Source organism: Sabethes cyaneus, chromosome 2 (genome assembly GCF_943734655.1).
Source record: "Sabethes cyaneus chromosome 2, idSabCyanKW18_F2, whole genome shotgun sequence".
Taxonomy (NCBI): Eukaryota; Metazoa; Arthropoda; class Insecta; order Diptera; family Culicidae; genus Sabethes; species Sabethes cyaneus.
The window spans coordinates 114,020,718-114,045,546 of NC_071354.1; the positions used below are offsets into that span (position 1 = coordinate 114,020,718).

The 24,829-nt window shown below is 37.7% G+C and overlaps 1 protein-coding gene across 1 annotated transcript in view; it reads left to right on the plus strand.

The window, feature by feature from the left end:
- The window catches only part of LOC128734832 (protein mini spindles), a 234,428-nt gene that overhangs the window by 85,867 nt on the left and 123,732 nt on the right, over positions 1-24,829 (plus strand). Inside the window, exons 2-4 of the mRNA XM_053829197.1 lie at positions 4,271-5,385; positions 5,443-5,623; positions 23,547-24,780. Of these exons, the coding sequence (XP_053685172.1) occupies positions 4,306-5,385; positions 5,443-5,623; positions 23,547-24,780 (2,495 nt within the window). The 5' untranslated portion in view covers positions 4,271-4,305. The remainder of the gene's footprint in view (positions 1-4,270; positions 5,386-5,442; positions 5,624-23,546; positions 24,781-24,829) is intronic.

Sequence of the window (24,829 nt, forward strand, 5' to 3'; positions counted from 1 at the left end):
TTCTATTTGTTTCACATCAATAAAGTTTTCTTGAATAAATTTCATCAATTTGTATTAACCTTCGGCTAGTCACGTTATGGTATTTTGTACAACACGCATAGGGTTTTGAATGTCATATTGTTACAAATCATTGTTTAATTAACGTATATTCTTCAATAAACTTGTTATGAGCAAAATGTTATAACTATTCAATGCATTAATACTTTAAATTGTTAGGAAAATAGATCAGCATAAACCGACATCACAGAAATGAAGCAAGCAGCATTTGAGGTGTACCGCAATTGACTCCAACCGGAATGTTCTTTCATTTCTTCATATGGAAAAATGGTGTTTTTCTGCAGCAAAACTATCAGCAAATGTAAAATGTTTAAAATATATCCGTCTGTTGGTAGTCAAGTAATTCGGAATCAAAATTAGGGTATTTTTTATAATCAAAATTCTACAGTTCCTGAACAAGCGAACATAGAGGTATACTATATTTAGCAAAGTTGTGTATTTCAACTATTTGTACAACTTTGTAATACATGTAAAAGTCATATTGTCATTTGCAAGAAAAATTGTACCATCCAAAGTGCGATATCGCTCATAAAAGAGCTATTTTGCATTAAATCGTTTCGGTATCTTCGGCGCACTTATTGCTTGAAAGATAACGAAAAAGTGCGCCGAAGATACCGAAACGATTTAATGCAAAATAGCACTTTTATGAGCAATATCGCACTTTGGATGATCAATTTTTCTTGCAATTGACAATACAACAATTCCAAAATGTACTAAAATAGAAAAACTGATTTTACAAATTCATATACAGTAGGATATCGAATTTGGCAACAAAAGCGTGTCGGCTATGTTGCCAAAATCGAAACCATGCCAAAATCGACACCCTTTTTCGATATGAAAAAATTTAATGTAAATGCTTTAGAAATTGACTAAATATCATTAATCAACGATTGCAACCATTTTATGTTTAAAAAGTCCGCCAATAGCTATCCGTCCGGAGTAAATAAGTTATTGACACCCTGCGGTAAGACGTAGTCCTACGGCAATAAAAATATTGTTCGAAACAATATAACTTTTTTTCATGAACATAATGAGGGCATCATTTTTTCGTCAAGTAAAGCATGTATGCAGACACTGATTGATATTTAAGCATTATTTTGGAAGCGAAATATCTTGTGTTGCCAAAATCGAACGTTGCCAAATTCGAAACCCAAATGTACTATAAATAAGGTTTTTCTATCTTCGCTGAATAGATAGAAGGTTGCTGTCTTCAGCAAAATTTCTTGAATTAATATGCTCTAAAACTTTGCAGAACTCGTCAATGCATTATATTGAAACTGAAGAAAAATAATTTTTTTATTTCACTTCAAGGGGGATTAATCAAAATTTAAATTCTACCAGACTATAGAGCTTTCAATTTCAAAAAACTCTTCCAAATAAATCTAAAACCAAGTTTTCCCAGTCAAAACTCTAATGCGCACGTTTTCTGGTTATGGGCTATTGTGTGTTAAAAAGTTGGCGCGAGTGTTCGAGGGTTAATATCTTTTGACCGGCAAAACCAATTCTTATGAAATTTTGCAGATACATTCGCAGTGTCAAAATCTTTCGTTTGATACTAAAATAATTGAAACTTGATAAATTGTCTTAGTTAAAATTATTATAAATTATTGTTAATTTTGATGTGTGGTACACGATTGTCCATAACTTTCAAATTAAACGTCCAATCAAAAAACAAATCAATAGTGATCTATTAGGCTATATTGCCTTTCAAATGAGACTAATAGCACAAAAATCGGTTTAGCCATCTCTGAGAAACAGGCGATAATTATTACCTTGTCAAAACAGGCTTTTTTAAGGTTAACTTTTAAACTACTTGTTTGATCTCAATAAATTCCTGATAGTTTTTATATTATAGCAAGAGCTTTCATTTGGTACTAAGATCATTGAAATCGGTTGTCTAGTTCCGGAGAAAATCGTGTCAGGTAGTTTTTACATTTTTACCTTTGTTATACTATAACAAAGGTTTAGGAATTGGTCGAAAAACACGAAATTGATCCGAGGCCCGGAGGGCCGAGCCACATATATCAATCGATAGGGTTCGACGAACTGAGCAATGTCTGTGTGTGTATGTGTGTATGTATGTGCGGGGCGCAACTTTTCTATCGCCTGTTTCTCGGAGATGGCTGAACCGATTTGTTCGCTATTACTTTTGTTTGAAAGGTATTATTGCCTAGTATATCACTATTGAATTGTTTCGAGGTCCGACATTTCGTTTAAAAGTTATAAGTAAAAACGTGAAAATTACGTGACACGATTTTCTCCGGAACCAAATGACTGATTTCAACGATCTTGGTATCGAATGAAAGTTCTTGGTAATGCTAAATTTTTTGGGTAAATTTTATTGAAAACAAACAAGTAGTTTAAAAGTTATCCTAAAAAAACCTGTTTTGACAAGGTAATAATTATCGCCTGTTTCTTAAAGATGGCTAAACAGACTTAGGCGCTATTAGTCTCATTTGAAAGGTAACATAGCCTAAAAGATCACTATTGATTTGTTTTTTGATTGGACGTTTAATTTGAAAGTTATGAGCAATTGAATACAACACATTAAAATTTACAATAATTTATAACTACTTCATCTAGGATGATTTATCTAGTTTGAATTATTTTTGCATCAAATTAGAGTTTTTAATGCTGCAAATATATCTGCAAAATTTCAGAAGAATTGGTTTTGCCGATCAAAAGATATTAATCCTCCAACACTCGCGCCAACTTTTGTAATACGGTTACTCGCGCGCACAATGGCCCAAAGCCAAAAAGACATGCGCACTAGAGTTTTGACTTTGAAAACTTGGTTTTAGGTTTATCGAACCTTTGAAAAAATTTCTTGAAATTGAAAATTCTATCGTCTGGTGCAATTTAAATTTTGATTAATCCCCCTAAAAGTGAAATAAAAAAAATATTTTTCTTCAGTTTCAATATAACACATTGATGTGTTCTGCAAAGTTTTAGAGCATATTATTACAAGAAATTTTGCTGAAGACAGTAACCCTCTATCTCTTCAGCGAAGCTAGAAAAATCTTATTTATTGTATTTGAATTAGTGAAATTAGTTTTTTATTTTAGCTCTTTTCTTTTTGATGCATATAGACACCATTTTTCCATATGAAGAAACGAGAGAAAATTCCAGTTGGGCCAATTCCGGTACACCTCACATGCTGCTTGCTTCATTTCTGTGATGTCGGTTTATGCTGATCTATATTCCCAACAATTTAAAGTATTAATGCATTGAATAATTATGAAATTTTGCTCATAACAAGTTTATTGAAGAATATACGTTAGTTACACAACGAATAGTAACTTTATAACAATGTGGCGTTCAAAAACTTACACGGTTATACAAAATACAACAGTGTGAGTAGCCGAAGGTTAATAAAAATTGATGAAATTTATTCTGGAAAACTTTATTGGTGTGAATCAAATAGGCATTACAGGAAATTATGCATAGTTCAAAAATCTATAAACTAGACCTTTACTACGCAATGTATATGTTAAAGAATAATATTTGCTCTTACAACTTACTTTTACTTGCACTTACTCAAATTATTAACAACTTACTTATCTTTATTCAGCACTTTCATGAAAAAAGGATCTATCAAAATTTATAAGTGGTCATATTTTGTTCACATTTTGCAAACTTATTCAATTTTCAAAAATTTTATGTAAAGCAACGCAGTACGTAACGTTAACCAATACATGAATTATACTCCGAAGACGTGTCGATTTCTATCTCAAATAGCAAGTAAGACCGTATAACAAAGGTTCCTTTCACCACTAGGTGGATTAAATCGGGTTTTACTCATAACTTTTAAACAAAAAGTCGGACCATGAAACGACTCAATAGTGATACACTAGGCAATAGTACCTTTCAAACAAAAGTAAAATCGAACGAATTGATTCAGCCATCTCCGAAAAACAGGCGATAGAAAATGAAGCGCACACACACACATACATACATACACACACAGACATTGCCCAGTTCGTCGAACCCTATCGATTGGTATATGTGACTCGGCCCTCCGGGCCTCGGTTCGATTTGGTGTTTTTCCACCAATTTTTAAACCTTTGTTATAGTATAACAAAGGTAAAAATGTTCTAGCTGCTCAAAAGCAGGAGTCTTCATAATTTGTCAGTGATCTGTACAACATCTTGAATCATACTGATCAATATTTACTCTGAGGTTTTGCACTAAACAGCATTTATTCTAATTTCAGGACTATCTTATTGAGTATTGTTTCCTGTTAAAATAATGGAAGAGGATAGCGAGTACAAAAAGTTATCGGTGGACGAACGCTGTGTACATAAGTTATGGAAAGCCCGTGTAGATGGCTACGAAGAAGCAGCAAAGCTCTTCCGTGCAATCGACGACGAAAAATCTTCTGAATGGAACAAATATCTGGGACTTATAAAAAAATTTGTTGTCGATAGCAATGCAATCGCGCAGGAAAAAGGTTTAGAGGCAGCTTTGGTTTTCATTGAAAACAGCGGAAACGCTGGAAAAACAGTTGGTGAAGTTATGAGTGGTATCATTACGAAGTGCATAGGAGCACCCAAAGCTAAGACAAAGGATTTAGCAGTTCAAATAACGCTGATGTATATCGAAATTGAAAAACAGGATGTTGTTTTGGAAGAATTGTTAAAAGGAGCGGAGTTGAAAAATCCTAAAATTGTGTCATCTTGCGTTGCTACTATTACCCTAGCTTTGAGAGAATTTGGTAGTAAAGTAGTTAATATCAAATCGATTGTGAAGAGGCTTCCTGCTTTATTAAGTGATCGAGATAAATTAGTTCGGGATGAATCAAAGTCTCTTACAATAGAAATCTATCGTTGGGTTGGCGCTTCCTTCAAGTCACAAATTGCTTCTCTCCCTGCAGTTCTATTAACTGAGCTGGAAACTGAATTTGCAAAGGTTTGTAATAGTAAAGCAATCCCTACGAGATATTTGCGGTCACAACAGGAGAAACAAATGTTAGCAGCGGTTGCCACGAACTGTAATGTTGGTGATGGTGCCATAGACGATGAGGCAGATGAAGCAGAGCAGATTGATCCAATGGATTTAATAGATCCGGTGGATATTCTATCTAAGTTACCCAAAGACTTCTACGAAAAACTAGAAGCAAAAAAATGGCAAGAAAGAAAAGAATCGCTTGAAGCATTGGAAGTTTTGCTGCAGAACCCTAAGCTTCAGTCAGGCGATTATGGAGACATTGTTCGAGCTCTCAAGAAAGTTGTGGCAAAAGATACTAATGTGGTTTTGGTAGCCGCTGGTACTAAATGCATAGCAATGCTGGCGAAAGGTTTGGGTAAAAAATTCAACCCATATGCTGGGGTATTTCAAAATCTATATATAAAAATGTGGACGTGGTTTAAATCATTTGTTTTCTAGGCATGCATTCCGGTCATTTTTGAGAAATTTAAAGAGAAAAAAACTAATGTAGTAACTGCATTAAGAGACGCAATCGATGCAATATATCTTTCTGTCACGTTGGATGTCATGCAAGAGGATATTTTAGAAGCATTGGGAAATAAAAATCCAAGTGTTAAAATGGAAACTGCTTCTTTTTTAGGTAAGTGTCATTTACCATCTTATAATATATTTTTCGCTTCACCTTGTTGTTTGAAATCTATTAAACGCACGTATTCCATGCTGAAAAGATTATTTTTCTTGACCAAACTCGTGATTTTTAGTCATGACCTTTGATAATTATCGCTCTATTCAATAACACACTTTGCACTTTTTAACTGTACTTTATTCTTCGACATCCGAAACGTGAAAGAGGTCGAACCGCTCAACGCAATCTCTTTTATAGAATATAAACTGGAAATACAATTGATACAACATAATTATATAAACTCAAGATACAAGAAACTTATCTAGATTAGTTCAGGTACGAGGGGACTTAGCTATCTACTTAACACCTCCCTGCTTCAATTCAGTTTTAAATAATTTCATTGTAAACCAGAGCCATACCTTTCTGGTTTCTTTATTGCTCTCTTACTCCTGCGAATTTCCACTGATGGCGATTCGACACTTACACTTCGTTTAGGCTCATCAGGGGATTTTTGTCTTCTGGGTGAATCAGCACTAAAAGCTCGTGAGTGCCTAGGTTGAACACGTGTCCTCACTTGAACTTTTTCATTTACAATTTTTGGGTATATATAATCATCTCTCTTTACTATTCTAGGTTTTAACTGGTTTCTACTAGCTAATTTAACAGCTCCATTAATATCAATATAAAATATATTAGGACTATTGATTCCTACTACTTTCGCTTCGAGCCATGATCTCATAGATCTCACTTCACTTTTATACCATACCAGATCCCCTTCTTTGTATCTGGCTTTATCTTTCATTTTATCATAGATTTTATCTTTAACATCCAACTCAAAAGTAAATCTTTTCTTTAATTTTTCTTCATGTGGCTTTAAACTTGAATCAAGCTCCGTTTTTGGTGTAAATGAAAAAACCTTACTAGCAGGAGTACAATTTATAGCCTGACTATAACTATTACGATAGCTGAATAAAAATATGTATGACCTCATACAATTTCATGTGGCTAAACTTCGGATCAACTAATAATTTTCTAATACCACTCTTAGCAGTCTGCACTGCCCTCTCTGCAAGTCCGTTGCTTTCTGGAGAGTAAGCAGGACTTTTCAATAATTCGATTTTCATAACTTTCGCGTACTTAGAAAATGAGTTGCTAGAAAATGGAGGACCATTATCGCTCACTATAGTATCACAAATACCAAAAATTTTGAACACTGAGTTAAGCACGTTGATTAATGCCTCTGCGTCTGTCTTTTGCATCATGGTAATGTCCATCCACTTAGAATGAGCATCTATCAAAATCAAAAATGTCTTTCCGGCTAAGTAGAAAAAGTCCAAATGTATTCGACCAAAGGGACGGAAAGCTTTAGGCCATTCTGAAAACTTTTTCTTGATGGATCTATCCATACTGCATACCTCACATTGCTGGACGAACTCCTCGATTTCTTTGTCCAACCCTTGCCAAAACACAAATCTTCGAGCTGCCTGTTTCATGCGAACAACACCTAAATGGCATCCATGCAACAACTCTAAAATACGTCTTCGACAAGACTTTGGAACAACTATTCTCTCCCAATACATCACACAGTTCATGTACAGCTATAAAGAGCTCTGATTCGAAAAATAGAATTTCAAATCTCCTGGAACTGCATTCTCCTTCCATCCGTCTCTCACACAACGAAAAAGCTCTCTCATTCTTGGATCCTCCTGAGTGGCCCGACCGATCATCTCTAGATCGACAACTTCCACCTCGTCGCTCACCCATCGAAGGTCAGCGACATCCTCTATCCCTGTCTCGCTTTGAACCGGCAACCTACTCAAGGCATCTGCGTTCGAGAATTTTGAACCCGGTTGATACTCAATATCGAAATCAAAAATAGATAACATGTGCACGTACTTCTGCAACCGCGTTACGGTTAGTGACGGAATGCCTTTTTTAAAGTTAGAAATGCTGGCTAACGGCTTGTGGCACAACACTGCTCCCACCCTGTTTGAACTAGCATCACATATAATCAAAATAGGTAACTCAGGGTTATACAATTCGAGCAGGTTGTAGCTGAGCAAAAGCTTCTTACATTCACCGAACACTCGTTCACACTGTTCATTCCACTGAAAGCGTACGTTTTTCTTTAGCAGGGCATACAGTGGACTTAGTTTCACAGACAAGTTCGGGATAAACTTCGAATAATAGTTAATCATACCTAGAAACGATGTTAGCTGCGAAACATCTTGAGGACGTGGGGCCTCATCGATTGCTTTTGTTTTCTCGTCAGATGGACTGAGACCTTTTTCTGACACCTTATGCTCCAAATACCGAATTTCTTGCACCAAAAACTCACTTTTGTGCATATTGACCTTTACTTTATGCTTTTGCAACTGATCAAGTACTTTATAAACGGCTGCAATTAACCCTTCAGTGGTCTTGCTCCCAATCAGAATGTCGTCAAGATAACACTCTACACGCTCTATGCCTGCTAGGATTTCGTCCATAATTCGCTGGAAGGTCGATGCCGCGCTCGAAATTCCAAACGGCAATCTCGTATATGCGTACAAGCCTTTGTGTGTATTTACGACTAAATATTTCTGCGACTCATCCCTGACCTTTATCTGCATGTACGCCCCCTGGAGATCCAATGTAGCAAAATACTTATACCCACTTAATTTGGCGAATACATCGCTAATGTTAGGCAACGGATAATGCTCGTTGCAAATAACCTTGTTCACTGTTACCTTACAATCCATACAGATCCTCACGCTACCATCAGTCTTAGGAACCACTACGATTGGTGATGCCCAGTCACTATGGCGCACCGGTTTGGGAATATTTTCGCTCACTAATCTATCCAACTCCCCTGAGACTTTGTCTCTGAGAGAAAACGGTACCTCATATGGCTTATAGAAAATGGGAGACGCATGGTCTCTTACGCGGATGCTAGCTTCAAATCCTTCTACCGGCTGCTGTAGACTATCTGTAAAAAGCTCCCGGTACTTGGTACACAATACCACAGTTAATTTGCTTTTCTCTCGCTCACACTTCTGGTCACTACCAGATACACTCATATTCGAGTAATCAGCTAACTCGTGTACAAAAAAGTTCCGTCATTCGGGATATAAAATAGCTAACCAATCCAGACCCATAACGATCGATCGAATCGACCCCATGAACGATCGCCTATTATCACAACTAACCTCAACTTGAATCGATCCAGCGATCTTCAAAATGCTTCCAGTAATCACTTTTAACTTAACTTCTCTTCGTCGAAGTCGCAAATCGGTAAATTTGCAGGGTGTCGATTTCCTGGAAAAACCTGGAAAATCAGGGAATATCAGGGAATTCATTTTTGGATCAGGGAAATCAGGGAATATCAGGGAATTTCGAAATTCAATCAGGGAAATTTTGTTTACCCGGCAATATTGTTGATCAACTTTGGAATCAAATCAATTTTCGTGTAAAATATACGCAGATTGATCGGTTGAATTAAAACTTGTTACATGTCTAGTGGCGATTCGATTATCTTTCAGTTTGCCGTAAATTTTTTATTTATTTTGCGCCGTTAAATTGTCAGACTTTACTCGCTGTAGTGCTCGAAATCGGCAGGCCTCACGCACTTCACGGTGCAGACATCAAGAGCACAAAGCGGGATACAGACTGTTATTTACACGCGATCTACAGCGTTTTCACCAATTGCAGAATTTTACACTCAGAAGCCCCAAGCATTGATCATCTTCCTTCAGTGTTCATGATTCATGTCCGTTAAGGGTTACCGGAACATTAACGTTCTATAGAATTTGCGTTTATGCGAGTTGGCAACCTTCGGGACTGGTTCAGCTGGTTAAGTAATACGCAGAAAGCTTACATGTTTCTCTGTTCTGACGTGATCCGCAGTGAGCATGCGACTCTTGGCCTGGTTCTTCTCATCTGTCGTTTTCTGGCATTCGACATCAAACAAGCTGTTACACGTATTGAGTCACGTGACTCGCAGAATAAGGGTGATTGTCTTCCCCACGTCGTGCCTATCACTTCCCTCGTAGTTGTTGGCGCCATAGCGGATCCTCCATAGCCTAGTTACGTCTTATTTCTTTTCGTCATACTGTTCTGCGATTCGTTGATCAAGCTTTCTGGTCTACTCTACTGTAACGTCATATGCCGTAAACCGCTAGATGTTGAAATGCAACATCCTCTCAGTGCGAGCCTTCGCCGATTTCGATAACCTTGCGTGGATTTTACGACGAGATAGTGGTCAAAGTCGCTAAGAAAAGACTGTATATTGTGACTTCCAAAAAGTATTGACCGTTAAACAGGATCAATCTGGGAGCTAGAGTCTTGAATTTTCAAGTCGTGCACACCCCATAAATCCTTTCGAACCTGTCATAGAATTCGTCCCTAGCAAAGCAAAGCAAAGTCTTGAGCATTAACCGTCACTAGACATTATCCTTCTTTATCGATAGACTTCGCAGCCGGCTGTTAGAGTACAGGAAAATTACGGGGTCAGTGCAACCATCCTACTGATTCTATCTAACAAAAACCGGCTAGCCGAGACTGGCTGTTAGATCAGTATCGTACCTCGAAGCTAACTGGGCGGTTCAATTCGTCCCTAGTATCATCGAATTTATGATTTGTTGGTGACTATACGTTGATGAAGCTGTAGTTGAAGAATTTGCCTTAATTCTCAACACCCATATACGGTCATCGGACCGAACGGCCGGCCACCGAACTACCTTCGAGTCAATGTTGCTCTCAAGTCTCGATAGTTGCAATCCGAAATCATGACACACAGCTTTAGTCTTAACTTCGTATACTGTCCACCATTGAGGGTTAAAATATTTGCCATTTGGACATTTTCTAACAATATATCTAGCTAAAGTTTTGCCGTACCTCGAAGCCAGCAAAACGCACATTTTTGTACCAATCTTTGAGGAATCATCTCTTTACCCCATACTTTTTGCAGCAAAGATAACAAGCTGAAACTTCCAGGAAAATTTTGTTTTAGTTTAACTGAAAACTCGCAGACATGTGTCCACCTTCCAGCGGCAAAGTTACTAGTTTGAGCTGACTGAAAATTAGCAAGATTTGATATGTTTACACGGCTGTAATTTTGTTGTATGTAACATCTAAGCTTTGTGCAAAAACAGGTCAATTAGATTATTTCTCAATCTTTGTTTCTTTGGATTCAAGTTGATACCTCAAACATAACTGTCCCTAGACTCGATAGAAAAGGGCGTTTTCGAAACGCTGGTAAGAAATAGGTTAAGAATCTTTGATACATGTTCTTAAATCATGAAGAAATCTAGCTTTAGTTAGTAGTTTCAGTAGCTCGCATAAGCCATGCTAAAGGGTTAAAAACTTAAGCCAAAAATCGCCCAAATAAGCTTGATATTCGAGTTTTGAGGGTCAGGGAAAAATATTTGAAACATCAGGGAAAATCAGGGAAAGTCAGGGAATTTTATTTTTTGATTTGAGTCGACACCCTGATTTGTCTAAATAATCATACTTGCTCATAACTGTGTACGTTGCTCCTGAGTCGATCTCGAAATTAAACCACTTTGCATTTAGTCATATCTTTCGAAACAAGGGATGATTGGCCACGTGGTGGACTTCATTGTCGCTCTCCACCAGACCGGCGTCGTCGTCGGCGCTCATCAGTCTGTTCATATTTCGTTTTCCCCAATAGTTCCTGGCAAAATGCCCCTTCTTACCGCAAGCGTAGCAAGTGATCTCTTTCCTGCCGCGTCTGTTCGTGTTCTTTCTGGATTGGGACCGTCTCGCCGAGCTCCCATAGTCGCGTTGACATTCATCCTGACCACGTGTTTTTGAACGACCTGGTCTTGTGTACTGTCCAGCGTTGATCCGATTGGTATATTCCTGTCTGGTCTTCATCTTCATCATGTCAGCTTCAATCTGCTCAAGGTTATTTGCTACGGTTACTGCTTTTTCAAACGTGGTATCGTCCGTACTGTTTAATAGCTGGCCTTGGATTTTGGCGTTCCACAGGCCGGCTATAAACTTATCCCTCAGCGCGTTGTCGAGGAATTGACCAAATTCGCAGTGCTTTGAGAGTGCTTGCAGTTCAACTGCAAAATCTGCTACTTTTTCGAATTCCTTCTGATTTCGTTTGAAGAACTCCACCGATTGAGCTATACGGTTTTTCTTCGGACTGAAGTAAGTTTTTAATTTTTCGATCACCTTCTCATACGTTACCTCTTTGTGTGTTTGAGGATACAATAATTGCTGAAGCTTTTTCATCGCCGGCCACCCGATATAGTGCACGATCAGCTTCCGTTTGAACGTGTTATCCTTGATATCGTTCAATTCGAAAATGTTTTCCGCTCTCTCCAAGTAGTCATCAAAGTCTGTACTTGGAACAAAGTTCTCCAGATTCTCGATTAGCTTCATGGTCTGCACTGCAGAAGCCTCTCCATGTTCCGCTTTAGTCGCCATAGCCGCAACGATGATTCGAACAATACTCACGAACACGTGCTCCGCTCACTCTTCTATATACGATAAGACGATTTCCTACACACGCGCTTTCCGCAACTTTTGTTGCACTTTTCTCGTCGCCAATGATAATTATCGCTCTATTCAATAAAACACTTTGTACTTTTTAACTATACTTTATTCTTCGACATCCGAAAGGTGAAAGAGGTCGAACCACTCAACGCAATCTCTTTTATAGAATATAAACCGGAAATACAATTGATACAACATAATATTATAAACTCAAGATACAAGAAACTTATCTAGATTAGTTCAGGTACGAGGGGACTTATCTATCTACTTAACAACCGTAAAATGTGGTCAGGCATATATTAATATTTTTTGAAACGATGATTCTACAATTGATGAAGGGACGGTAAGGGAAAGAAAATGAAGAAGGATTTTTTGAGAATGGAGGGGAAGAGTGGAAAGAAATTGGGGGGGGGGGGGGGGGGGTAATAGGTAGCTATGCTTAACTTCTTTTGTCCAGCGCCTCTATGGTTCAAAGGTACACGGGTACCAGCGAGCCACACGCCCTGGCAGGTGTTGTGGGTTCAAATCCGGTTATAATCTCTGATTATAGCTTGGTTCGACCCATGCACCTTCCAGCATTGGACAAAAGATAGGAGTCACAACGACAACTTGTTAAGCGTAGCTACCTATTACCCCCCCCCCCCTCTTCCTTTCCACTCTTACCCTCCATTCTTAAAAAATCTTTCTTCATTTACTTTCCCTTACCGTCCCTTCATCAATTGTAGAATCATCGGTTCAAAAAATATTAATATATGCCTGACCGCATTTCAAGGTCATGACTAAAAATCATGAGTTTGGTCAATTTCATAGAAACGGAGCCTTTCTCCGAAAACCCGCGCTGAGAAGACGCGGACTAACTTGCTTACGGACGAACAACGTCACACGCAGTACCTTGCAAGTCATAAGGGCCTGCATAGTGTCGTCGTCCTGAAAGTAAAAAACAAGTTAGATTAAAACTCGGTCGGTGGTTTCTGCAGTAGGTGGAGGAAGAGGCACAATTTGTGTCTAAAAATAGCCCAACCCATGTCGCTACGGTTATTAAGGGGGGTTGTGCAGACTTCTTTTGTCCAGCGCCTCTATGGTTCGAAGGTACACGGGTACCAGCGAGCAACACGCCCTGGCAGGTGTTGTGGGTTCAAATCCGGTTATAATCTCTGATTATAGCTTGGTTCGACCCATGCACTTTCCAGCATTGGACAAAAGATAGGGGTCACAACGACAACTTGTTAAGCGTAACTACCTATTATCCCCCCCCCCTTCCTTTCCACTCTTCCCCTCCATTCTCAAAAAATCCTTCTTCATTTGCTTTCCCTTACCGTCCCTTCATCAATTGTAGAATCATCGTTTCAAAAAATATTATTTTTCTTGTTTTTGTCTCATCAATTGATTTTAAAAACCGAGAAGCAAACCAGAATTATTAGACATAAATACAAAATTTTGTATAAAAATAATTGTTTTTTTTTGGTAGTCACTTTAACAGTTTGGGTCTTTCGTGACTTCTGTAGGGTAATTTGTAATTAACGCGCATTCTAAATTTTCTATTCTTTTTACGGGTTGATACAACGCGGCTTTTAATACGGTGAATCGCTCTCATGTGATCGCAATCGGCATAACAGTGATAAGACAAGCTTTGGTGGTGTTTTGATTGCTGTTGCGGAGGAACATCATAGCTTTGCTGTCGAAACTGTGAATGGCCATTGCTTGGAGCAAGTGTGTGTGCGTGCTACGGTGCGTGGTACAAAGCTTTTAATCTGTGGCATATATATTGCACCCGAGAAACGGCAGCTGGTTAGTGTCATTGACGGGCATATTGCTTCGATTTCCGAATTGTGCAGCAACGAGTCAACAAAAGAAGAAGTTGTTTTGATTTGCGGTGACCAACCAACCAACCACGTATTGTCTGGAGCAATAGCAACGATGATTCACAGTACACCAGTTCATCGCATCTATCTGCTGCTGCTACTGCGCTTGTCGATGGTATGGACCTTTAAATCTTCGTTAGGTAAATAATCATCGCAATCATCTAGACCGCATACTGGACTTGGTTTTTTGCACTTCCGAACGGCGATGCGAAACAGATGTTTGTGTCGCTCCTCTGGTATCGCCCGTCGATCGCCATCACCCTCCTTTAACCATTGCTTTGTTTACGGATGGCAATATTAATCCTAGTCGTGTTCGGCAATGTTTGCCAGTAGAAAAGAGTGCACTAACTAACTAACACTAACTGATTTTGTAGCTTTTACGGATTATTTTACGAGCGTAAATTGGGAGTTTTTGACTGAGCATGACAACGTCGATGATATGGCTAGAGGCTAGGCTGTTTTGTGACATCCTGTACCAATGGCTGAGCGCACATATACCGCTTGTGAAGGAACCAGCATCCCCTCCGTGGACTACCCGGCACCTGCGCCTTTTTGAAACGTAAACGCAATTTCTGGCAACGTAAATATCGCCGTTGGAAAATTGGCGCAGCAAAGTGGATTTTTAAGGAACTGAGTGATGAGTCGATATTCAAATGCTGTAAATGCTTCGTTATATAAAAGTTAATATTATTATTGGTCTTTGTTATTCGTAACTTAAGACAGTGTCTTGTAATGTCACATCGTGTAAAAGCTAGAATGAGTATCACGTAAACTATTCAAAAAAAAATCTATTGTACGTTTTGCCTTTCTACTATATAAATATATAGTATAAAGGTATAGAAATCACTTGGAAAACCGGAAATGGAAAGAAGGTCCTGCGGGCCGAATGTCATATACCATTCGACTCAGTTTCGAAAACTGAGCATTTTCTGTGTGTGTGTATGTATGTGTGTGTGTGTGTGCGTGGGTATGTAACGCTTTCAATCTCACTCACTTTTCTCGGAGATGGCTGGACCGATTTTAATGTTCATAGTGTCAAATGAAAGGTCTAGGAGTCCCATAGGTTGCTATTGAATTTCATTTTGATCGGACTTTTAGTTCAAAAGTTATGTATAAAAATACGAAAAATATGGGACTTCATTATCTCACAGGTCCCTTAACCGATTTGAACAAAATTGATTGCATATGAAAGAGGAGTCTTGCAAACCCTTAACTCCCAAATTTCATGACGATTGGCCTTGTAGTTTGAAAGTTACATAAAGAAATGTGAAATAATAGTATTTAAAACATATTTTTGAAACATATAAACATCAATTCAATGTAAAACATTACGCATTTTATTATTATATGCAAATTACTGCTGAGATCTATCAAACGAAACCGAGTTATTTAAAATCGGACGGTTCATTCAAAAGTTATTCAAACTTTAACACTTGAGCACCGTATATTAAACCGTTAAAACGTGTGAAATCAAAAAACATCAATCAAATGTTGATTGTATTCAATGTATGTATGTGTGTATGTATGTATGTATGTATGTATGTATGTATGTATGTATGTATGTATGTATGTATGTATGTATGTATGTATGTATGTATGTATGTATGTATGTATGTATGTATGTATGTATGTATGTATGTATGTATGCATGTATGTATGTATGTATGCATGCATGTATGTATGTATGTATATATGTATGTATGTATGTATGTATGTATGTATGTATGTATGTATGTATGTATGTATGTATGTATGTATGTATGTATGTATGTATGTATGTATGTATGTATGTATGTATGTATGTATGTATGTATGTATGTATGTATGTATGTATGTATGTATGTATGTATGTATGTATGTATGTATGTATGTATGTATGTATGTATGTATGTATGTATGTATGTATGTATGTATGTATGTATGTATGTATGTATGTACGTACGTATGTATGTATGTATGTATGTATGTATGTATGTATGTATGTATGTATATATATATATGTATGTATGTATGTATGTACGTGTGTATGTGATGACAATTTGCAATTTTCTAATTTGCATTGAAATTCAAGAAAAGTGAGAAACATGTCAATTGTCAGAAGTTTTTGAAGCCTCTTAGTGTAATACGAACTCTGAAATTAAAGAAAAGAAAAAACTTTTACCGACTAAATTCCACTATTTAATATTCATTCGCGACAGATACGTATACGCTTTGAAATAAGGCACTGATGAAGCCTGCACGTCTTAGGCGAACTACGTATCTGTTGCAAATAAATATTAAATAGTGGGATTCAATCGAAAAGTTTTTTCTTTCTTTGATTTCAGATTTCAATTGTCATTTTCTTCACTTGCTGTTACTCACAATTGTACAAGAAAAGCAAAAAGCGAAAAAAAGCAGTTAATTTAAGCATGTAGGTAACGTGGTGTACAGGATTAAAAATACTAGTGAGTTGATTTTTCCAAATAAATTTATACAAATTTCAAACAAATTTTGCGCATCAATAGATGCTCTTTTCAATCATTAGATATTAGAGATTAGAAATGTTATTTGAAAAATAGGAAGTAAACGGTGCACGGTAGTAATTTTGTAAGATTTGTTTTCGTTAGTGACATTTTAAAGGACAGATGTCTTATGTCATGTATCATGTTTTAATAAATAAATCCAAAATGACAAGCGCTGGAAATCATGTCGATCATATTTTTCATTCTCAAGCATGTTTATGGCGCAGCTTTTGCACTATTTTTCGACTTCTTGTTTTCCTAACCCTCTAACATTGTAAAAACGATGCGGTCAGGCTAATGACTATCTTTTCATGAAAGTACATTCAAAAGAGGCTCAAGTTTTGATTTTTATGCGAAAATAATTATCTGAAGGAGCACCAGCTAAGAAATTTCTCTTTTTCATATCTAATGCTCTAATCAGTTATTTTTTCTAATTCAGATATGTTGCAAAATTGAAGCCAAACAAACTAATAGTAAAATTTTCAGATTAATCATTTTGTTGTAGATATCCTATTTCTTCAAAAGTGAAGTATAATAATAATTTTTCTGAATTCTTGTTTTACAAAGATGCTAACTTTTGAACGCATGGTATTAATATCAAAATATCAAAACATCTGCTATGAACACATATTTCATATTGTCAATTCAAAACAAAATAGTCTAAGTTAGTTAGATACTGATGAAGGTCACACGTCGAGACCGAAATTCGTATTCATCAATAAAACACAGTAGTAGAATTAAAGGATATAAATAACTTTTTGTTTTTCTTGTTTTTTATCAATTCAAAACAAGTTTCGTATGTGGCTTTGAATCCCGAAAGTTAAGGCCGCCTGTAGACCCGTTAGAGGGTTATTTTCTAATTTTCTATATATATTCATTCAAGTCTGCAAAAATTATCTTTTGTGTTAACATTATTTTTCTGTTCTGTTCAGATGTTTCTGAGAAATTAAATAATGATTATTGTGGCAGTAGAAAGGCTAGGTCACGCCGCTAGGTGGATTAATTCGGGTTTTTTAACATTAATGATAAAGCTCATTGATTGAAGTGCTCAATACATTTCCTCTTAAATGCGGTATGAGATATTTCCAAAGTTAAATCATTAGGCAAACAGTTCCAATACGATACACCTCTGACGAAAAAGATATCACTGTATTTTGAGGTGTTATGGCGACGTAGAACGAATTTGCGGCATCGAGTACTCTTGAAAGGCTGAAGTTTGTTGAGTAAATAGTCTGGTTCCTTGTTATTAATTAGCTTGTGTAAAAATAAACAGCATCTCATACGCCCATAGTTTTTGAAAGGACATCCAATTAAAAGTTTATGTAAGTGAGACACACTAGAGAGTCGACTGAGGCCGAAAACAAAACGAGCGCACATATTTTAAGCTACTCTCAATTTAGATAAAATTGACGCAGATGCCTCCGAGAATAGAAAGTCGAATACAAAAAAATCCAGAAGGATTAAGCTTTTAAAAAGTTTCAATCTTATAATGAAGCTGCAATTTATAGCGGTTTTATGCAGGGATCGTAAAGCAGCATGTATTTTGCCACATTGTTCACATAGGTATTTATCCCATTCCAAATTACTCTGGATGGTAAATCCAAGGCTATTAGCACTATCGTCGAAATTAATTTTTACATCTACATTTAAGTTCCAATAAAGGTTTCTGACTAGTATGACACGTATTTCTAGTAATAAATAAAGCGTTAGTTTGGGATTTACAGGTTGGACTCGATTATCCCGGTGAAAATTTTTTTTTTATAATGTTGAATACGTTTTGAACGTAAGCACATTTTAAAAAACCTTTTTAAACATAATTTTTTTTTCCCTGATAATCGAGTCCGACCTGTATTCAGAGATAGTCTGTTGGTAGCGCACCACTCTTTAACCCTGGTAAGGTCGAAGTTTACTTTAGCCGCCACGTCGCAAGTAGACATGCACTCACAACTGAAGTATAGCTGCACATCATCAGCAAAAAGGTGTACTGTGCAGTGTATCAGGAAGGTCATTAATGTACATTGAAAATAATAGTGGTCCTAATATTAATCCTTGCGGCACTCCCGATGCTATACAGATATCTCTAGAATACGAACCGTCGTAAAAACCTTTTGACTTCTTCCAGTAAGGTATGAATGAATAAGACTTGATGTATGGTTTGAGAAATTGAAATTAGCTTGGAGCTTCATGCATAAAATATTGTGAGCGATCGTGTCAAAAGCCTTGGAGAAATCTACCAAAATCAATACAACTGGGCTGCCGCCATCAATAGCAATAGTAATATCATCTAGGATCTTAAGCATAACAGTCTTTGTACTGTGTTTGGCCCGATAACCTGATTGGAATTGAGACAAGAGATTGTAACGGCGAACGTGGTCGTTGATTTGAATCTTCAAGATCTTTTCAAAAATTTTTGATAGTGCACACAGAATGCTGATTGGTCGGAGATCTTGTAAGGAACTCGAGTTAGTTTTCTTATTAATGGGAATTACTTTAGAATTTTTTCATTGGTGTGGGAAATTCCCTACGTTGATGATGCTACCTGTTGATGATATGTTTTGATTTCACACGCTTTAACGGTTTAATATACGGTGCTCAAGTGTTAAAATTTGAATAACTTTTGAATGAACCGTCCGATTTTAAATAACTCGGTTTCGTTTGATAGTTCTCAGCAGTAATTTTCAAATAATAATAAAATGTGTGATGTTTTTCATTGAATTAATGTTTATATGTTTCAAAAATATGTTTTAAATACTATTTTTTCACGTTTCTTTCTGTAACTTTCAAACTACAAGTCCAATCGTCATGAAATTTGGAAGTTAAGGGTTTGCAAGACTCCTTTTTCATATGCAATTAATTTTGTTCAAATCGGTTAAGGGACCTGTGAGATAATAAAGGCCCATATTTTTCGTATTTTTATACATAACTTTTGAACTAAAAGTCCGATCCGTATGAAATTCAATAGCAACCTATGGGACACCTAGACCTTTCATTTGATACTAAGAACATTAAAATCGGTCCAGCCATCTCCGAGAAAAGTGAGTGAGATTGAAAGCGTTACATACACACACATACACATGCACACACACACATACACATGCACACACACACACAGAAAATGCTCAGGTTTCGAAACTGAGTCGAATGGTATATGACATTCGGCCCGCAGGACCTTCTTTCCATTTCCGGTTTTCCAAGTGATTTCTATACCTTTATACTATATATTTATATAGTAGAAAGGCAAAACGTAAACAAAACAACAATCAACAATCAAAATAAACAAACTCTTTTGGCTATTATGTACTCCGACGCGACGACGACCAAAGCACGTACGGTCATACACACTTGCAATAGGTTTCGTTCTCGAGCCAGAGTATACAAAACAACGTTAAATATAAATTCGTATAGAACCGCTGTTCCGGTAGTCTGTCTCTTTTCGTCATAAAGAATTCATTGTAAAATTATTAAACATCGATTGTCAACATCAACATTTGATTAAGTATAAAAGAAACCCATTTGGCAATAAAGACAGAATTCACGTTTTAACAACCAACTAACGACTACTCAATCGCAACCCCCTAGGTCTTCTGACTCACGGGTTGACGCTTATTGAAATATCCTTTCCAAAGATCCCCTAGGTCTTTCGACCCCTAGGTCTTTCGACCGATGGGTTATCTATGAGATAAGATTTAGTCTTGTTGGTTTCTACCTGTCAACCAAGTATTCGAAGTATTTTTGTGAAGTATTTCAAAAGTACGTATTGCGGAAAGTGAGATATTCCAAACTTGTTACGCCAGCATCGGCCCCGTTGCTAACTGGGCGTGCTGCTCCAATTAGTTTTTTTTCATGTGACGTCACATAACTTCATACCCCCTCTCCCCCCTACGTCACAAATCGTTACGATTAGGTCTACCCCCACCCCCCTCCCCCCTATGAGCCTGACATACTTTATGGATATCCCTTTAATGTTATTTGTATTCAATGGCACTTTTAAAGGCCATAAGCTAGTTAAAGTAAGATTATTGAAACATACAAGCTACGCATATATAGTATTTAATACAATAATACGTGGGCTGGTCATTCATTACTATTTCAACCTTTATGACGCACACAAGTGATTTTTTAAAGAAATCTCTATATCTCAATGGTTTCAGGCGTTGTACTTATGAACCCCCGTCCACGTATTTTCAAAGCCACCATTGCATTCAATGAAAAATTTAATTGGAATATTTCGCTCTTCTCTTAAACATTCACCTAAACAATGGCACTCACAGATTCTTAAGAGTAGGTATGCCAGAAATGCAGTTTACAATAATCTGAAATAGTCCTACGTCATCCTTTCGGACAACCCCTAGAGCTGTATACCTTGTAGTTTTCACACACACACACACACACACACACACACACACACACACACACACACACACACACACACACACACACACACACACACACACACACACACACACACACACACACACACACACACACACACACACACACACACACACACACACACACACACACACACACACACACACACACACACACACACACACACACACACACACACACACACACACACACACACACACACACACACACACACACACACACACACACACACACACACACACACACACACACACACACACACACACACACACACACACACACACACACACACACACACACACACACACACACACACACACACACACACACACACACACACACACACACACACACACACACACACACACACACACACACACACACACACACACACACACACACACACACACACACACACACACACACACACACACACACACACACACACACACACACACACACACACACACACACACACACACACACACACACACACACACACACACACACACACACACACACACACACACACACACACACACACACACACACACACACACACACACACACACACACACACACACACACACACACACACACACACACACACACACACACACACACACACACACACACACACACACACACACACACACACACACACACACACACACACACACACACACACACACACACACACACACACACACACACACACACACACACACACACACACACACACACACACACACACACACACACACACACACACACACACACACACACACACACACACACACACACACACACACACACACACACACACACACACACACACACACACACACACACACACACACACACACACACACACACACACACACACACACACACACACACACACACACACACACACACACACACACACACACACACACACACACACACACACACACACACACACACACACACACACACACACACACACACACACACACACACACACACACACATACACACACACACATACACACATACACACATACACACATACACACATACACACCTACACACGTCCTACACCGTGCCACGTGATGTAATGCATCATCAGTGTGCCAGGCTTTGCTTATCTGAACAACTTATCGTCACAAAGTTTGACGAAATCCGCGATAGCTTTGACAGTTGCTTTTCCTGTACATATATGAAACACGTGCTACCTTTTTATATTTTCACCAACACTAAACAATCATTCTTACTTTTTTTTTGTATGGGCTTATCATTTTGACCACAACATTATTGATCTACTGTAATGTTGCTCGGGTGTATGCTGTATTCTGCACTGCATTTCTGTGCTTTATCGTTATTGAGTAAACGATAAGCTTATATTTTTTTTATGCGTGCTTATGTGTTGAGGGGTTTACCCATGATTCGGATGCATGTCCTACTATACCAAACCTGTTTCGCCTCGTTATAGTTAGCACTGGTGAGTCTTCCTGAGGTTCAAAACCATTACCTCATTAGGTCCTCATACCAGTATACTAACCATAAGAAGCGTCTTCCCGATAATGTAGAACTCAGCATGAAAGAAGGGTGATGAGGGGCCAGAGTATAAACCCATGCTAAAGTTACTTTGACATCGAATGGCCTGATTCTACTAAGATTCGAACCCACGACCATTCGCTTGTCAAAGCAGACTCGGTAACCTTGCGGCTACAGATCCCCCCATCATTCTTACTTACTTTTACTTATGTGTCCATGTCTATCGGTCTAGCAAAACAAAGGTATGAAATCAGAGATCTCCACTGTTGACGGTTACCCGCCATAGCTTTTACCTGTCGCCAGGACAGGCTCTGGTCTACAGTCTGGATATCGTTGGCTAAGCTGCGTCACGCAGAGCCTCCTGGTCTGCCTCTTCTACGCTGTCCTTGTGGATTCCAGTCGAGTGCTTCTCTGCAGATTTCGTTTGCTCCTTTCCTCAAGGTGTGACCGATCCACTTCCACCTACGTTCATGAATTTCTGGTGCTATCGGCCGTTGATGACATCGACGATGGAGCTCCTCGTTGGATATCCATATGTGAGGCTACCAGGCACGAATGATAAAACAATCATGCTGCAACAAAATATGATTAACTTCTAATTTTAGTTGCAATGATCAACCCTCTAGTGGCCAACCTCGCCATTTGGCGGGCTATAGGTATTTCTATTAGAGCCCATAGAAATCCCTGATGCTTTATTTTTATATGTCAATATACACTCATTACTTCTCTCAATGCAACTTGATTTATTACGTTGAAACATTGAAACATTTATTGCATGCGAAAGTTAATTTTTTCTTGAAAACTTAGGTACTAGACTACTGGAGGGTTAAATCATGATAGGAATCAAATGCTTTGCACAAAGGTGGCACGTATTATTTACGCGTAACACGAAATAAATGACAAATAATTGTAGTAATTTCAATCGCCTTTTTTTCAATATAGTAATTTTCGTAATGGGACTGATATATGGGTACCGGCAGATACAGTTATCTTATATTTTTAATTTTATAATTTTAATTTATTTTAATTTTATAATTTTAATTTATTTTAATTTTATAATTTTAATTTATTTTAATTTTATAATTTTAATTTATTTTAATTTTATAATTTTAATTTTTAATATTTTTAATGTTTCAGCACGAGCTTTTACCAAAACGTTGCCAACTGTACTTAACAAAAAACTTCTCAAAGCTTATGTTACTGCTCTACTTAAAACACTGAATGAGTCTGATCCAGCAGTACGTGATGCATCCGCAGAAGCTCTCGGAACAGCTATGAAGCTAATAGGCGAAAAAGCTATTGGTCCGTTCCTTACAGAAGTAGATGCATTGAAGCTTGCAAAAATTAAAGAATGTTGTGAGAAAGCCGTAATTGTAGTAAAAGTTCCTGGGTATAAAAAAGACCGGCCAGCAACAGCCCCAGTGAAGAGTAATTTAATGATAAATGCTGTCAAAAAGGGAGGATCAGTAGAAACTAAATCCGTTGTAAGACCTGCTACAGCTGGAGTCAGGAAACAGTTGGGAACAAAAAAAATACCTGGTTCTACGGCTATAGTGAGTGGTTCAGGAATTTCTAAACCTGTTAGTAGTTTAAAAGTATTGCCAACAGAGCGTGATATGACGCAGGAAGAAATTGAAGATAAAGCAGCAGAAATTCTTCCGGCGGATGTTATTAATGGATTGGTAGATTCCAGTTGGAAAACCAGGCTTGCTGCAGTAGAAAATTTATCCGGAATTGTCGCAAATATAGAAAATAAATGTGGTTATTCTCAAATCACCCTACGTTTTCTTGCTAAAAAACCTGGTCTTAAAGATACTAATTTCCAAGTGCTCAAAATAAAATTGGAAAATGTAAAATTGATCGTTGAGAAGCTTGGGATTACAGTTACCACATCTGAATATATTATCAATGATATAACTGAAAAACTTGGAGATACCAAAAACACCATAGCCGCAGGACAAGCATTGAGTGCTATCGCCGAAGCAATCTCGCTTGAATATACAGCTTCAAAAGTCATGGAATTCGCTTTTGAGCAAAAGTCTCCCAAGGTACAGCAGGAGGCTTTAAATTGGGTTGGCGGCGCTATTAGAGAATTTGGATTCCAAGTTAATCCAAAATCGTTGCTTGATGATTCAAAAAAAGCCGTTCAAAGTATTAATCCGGCTGTACGCTCATCAGGGATAGCTTTACTCGGAACAATGTACCTATTCATGGGAAACACATTGATGATGTATTTTGAGAACGAGAAACATTCTTTAAAGCAACAAATTCAGTCAGAATTTGAAAAATGTGCAGGTTTGAAACCCCCCGTTCCTATACGAGGACTGTCGCAATGCTCCAACAAAGTTAGTATGGATTCAAATTTGGGCGAGTAAGTACCTCTTTCTGTTTATTTCTTCGACCTCAAACAAAATTTTCTT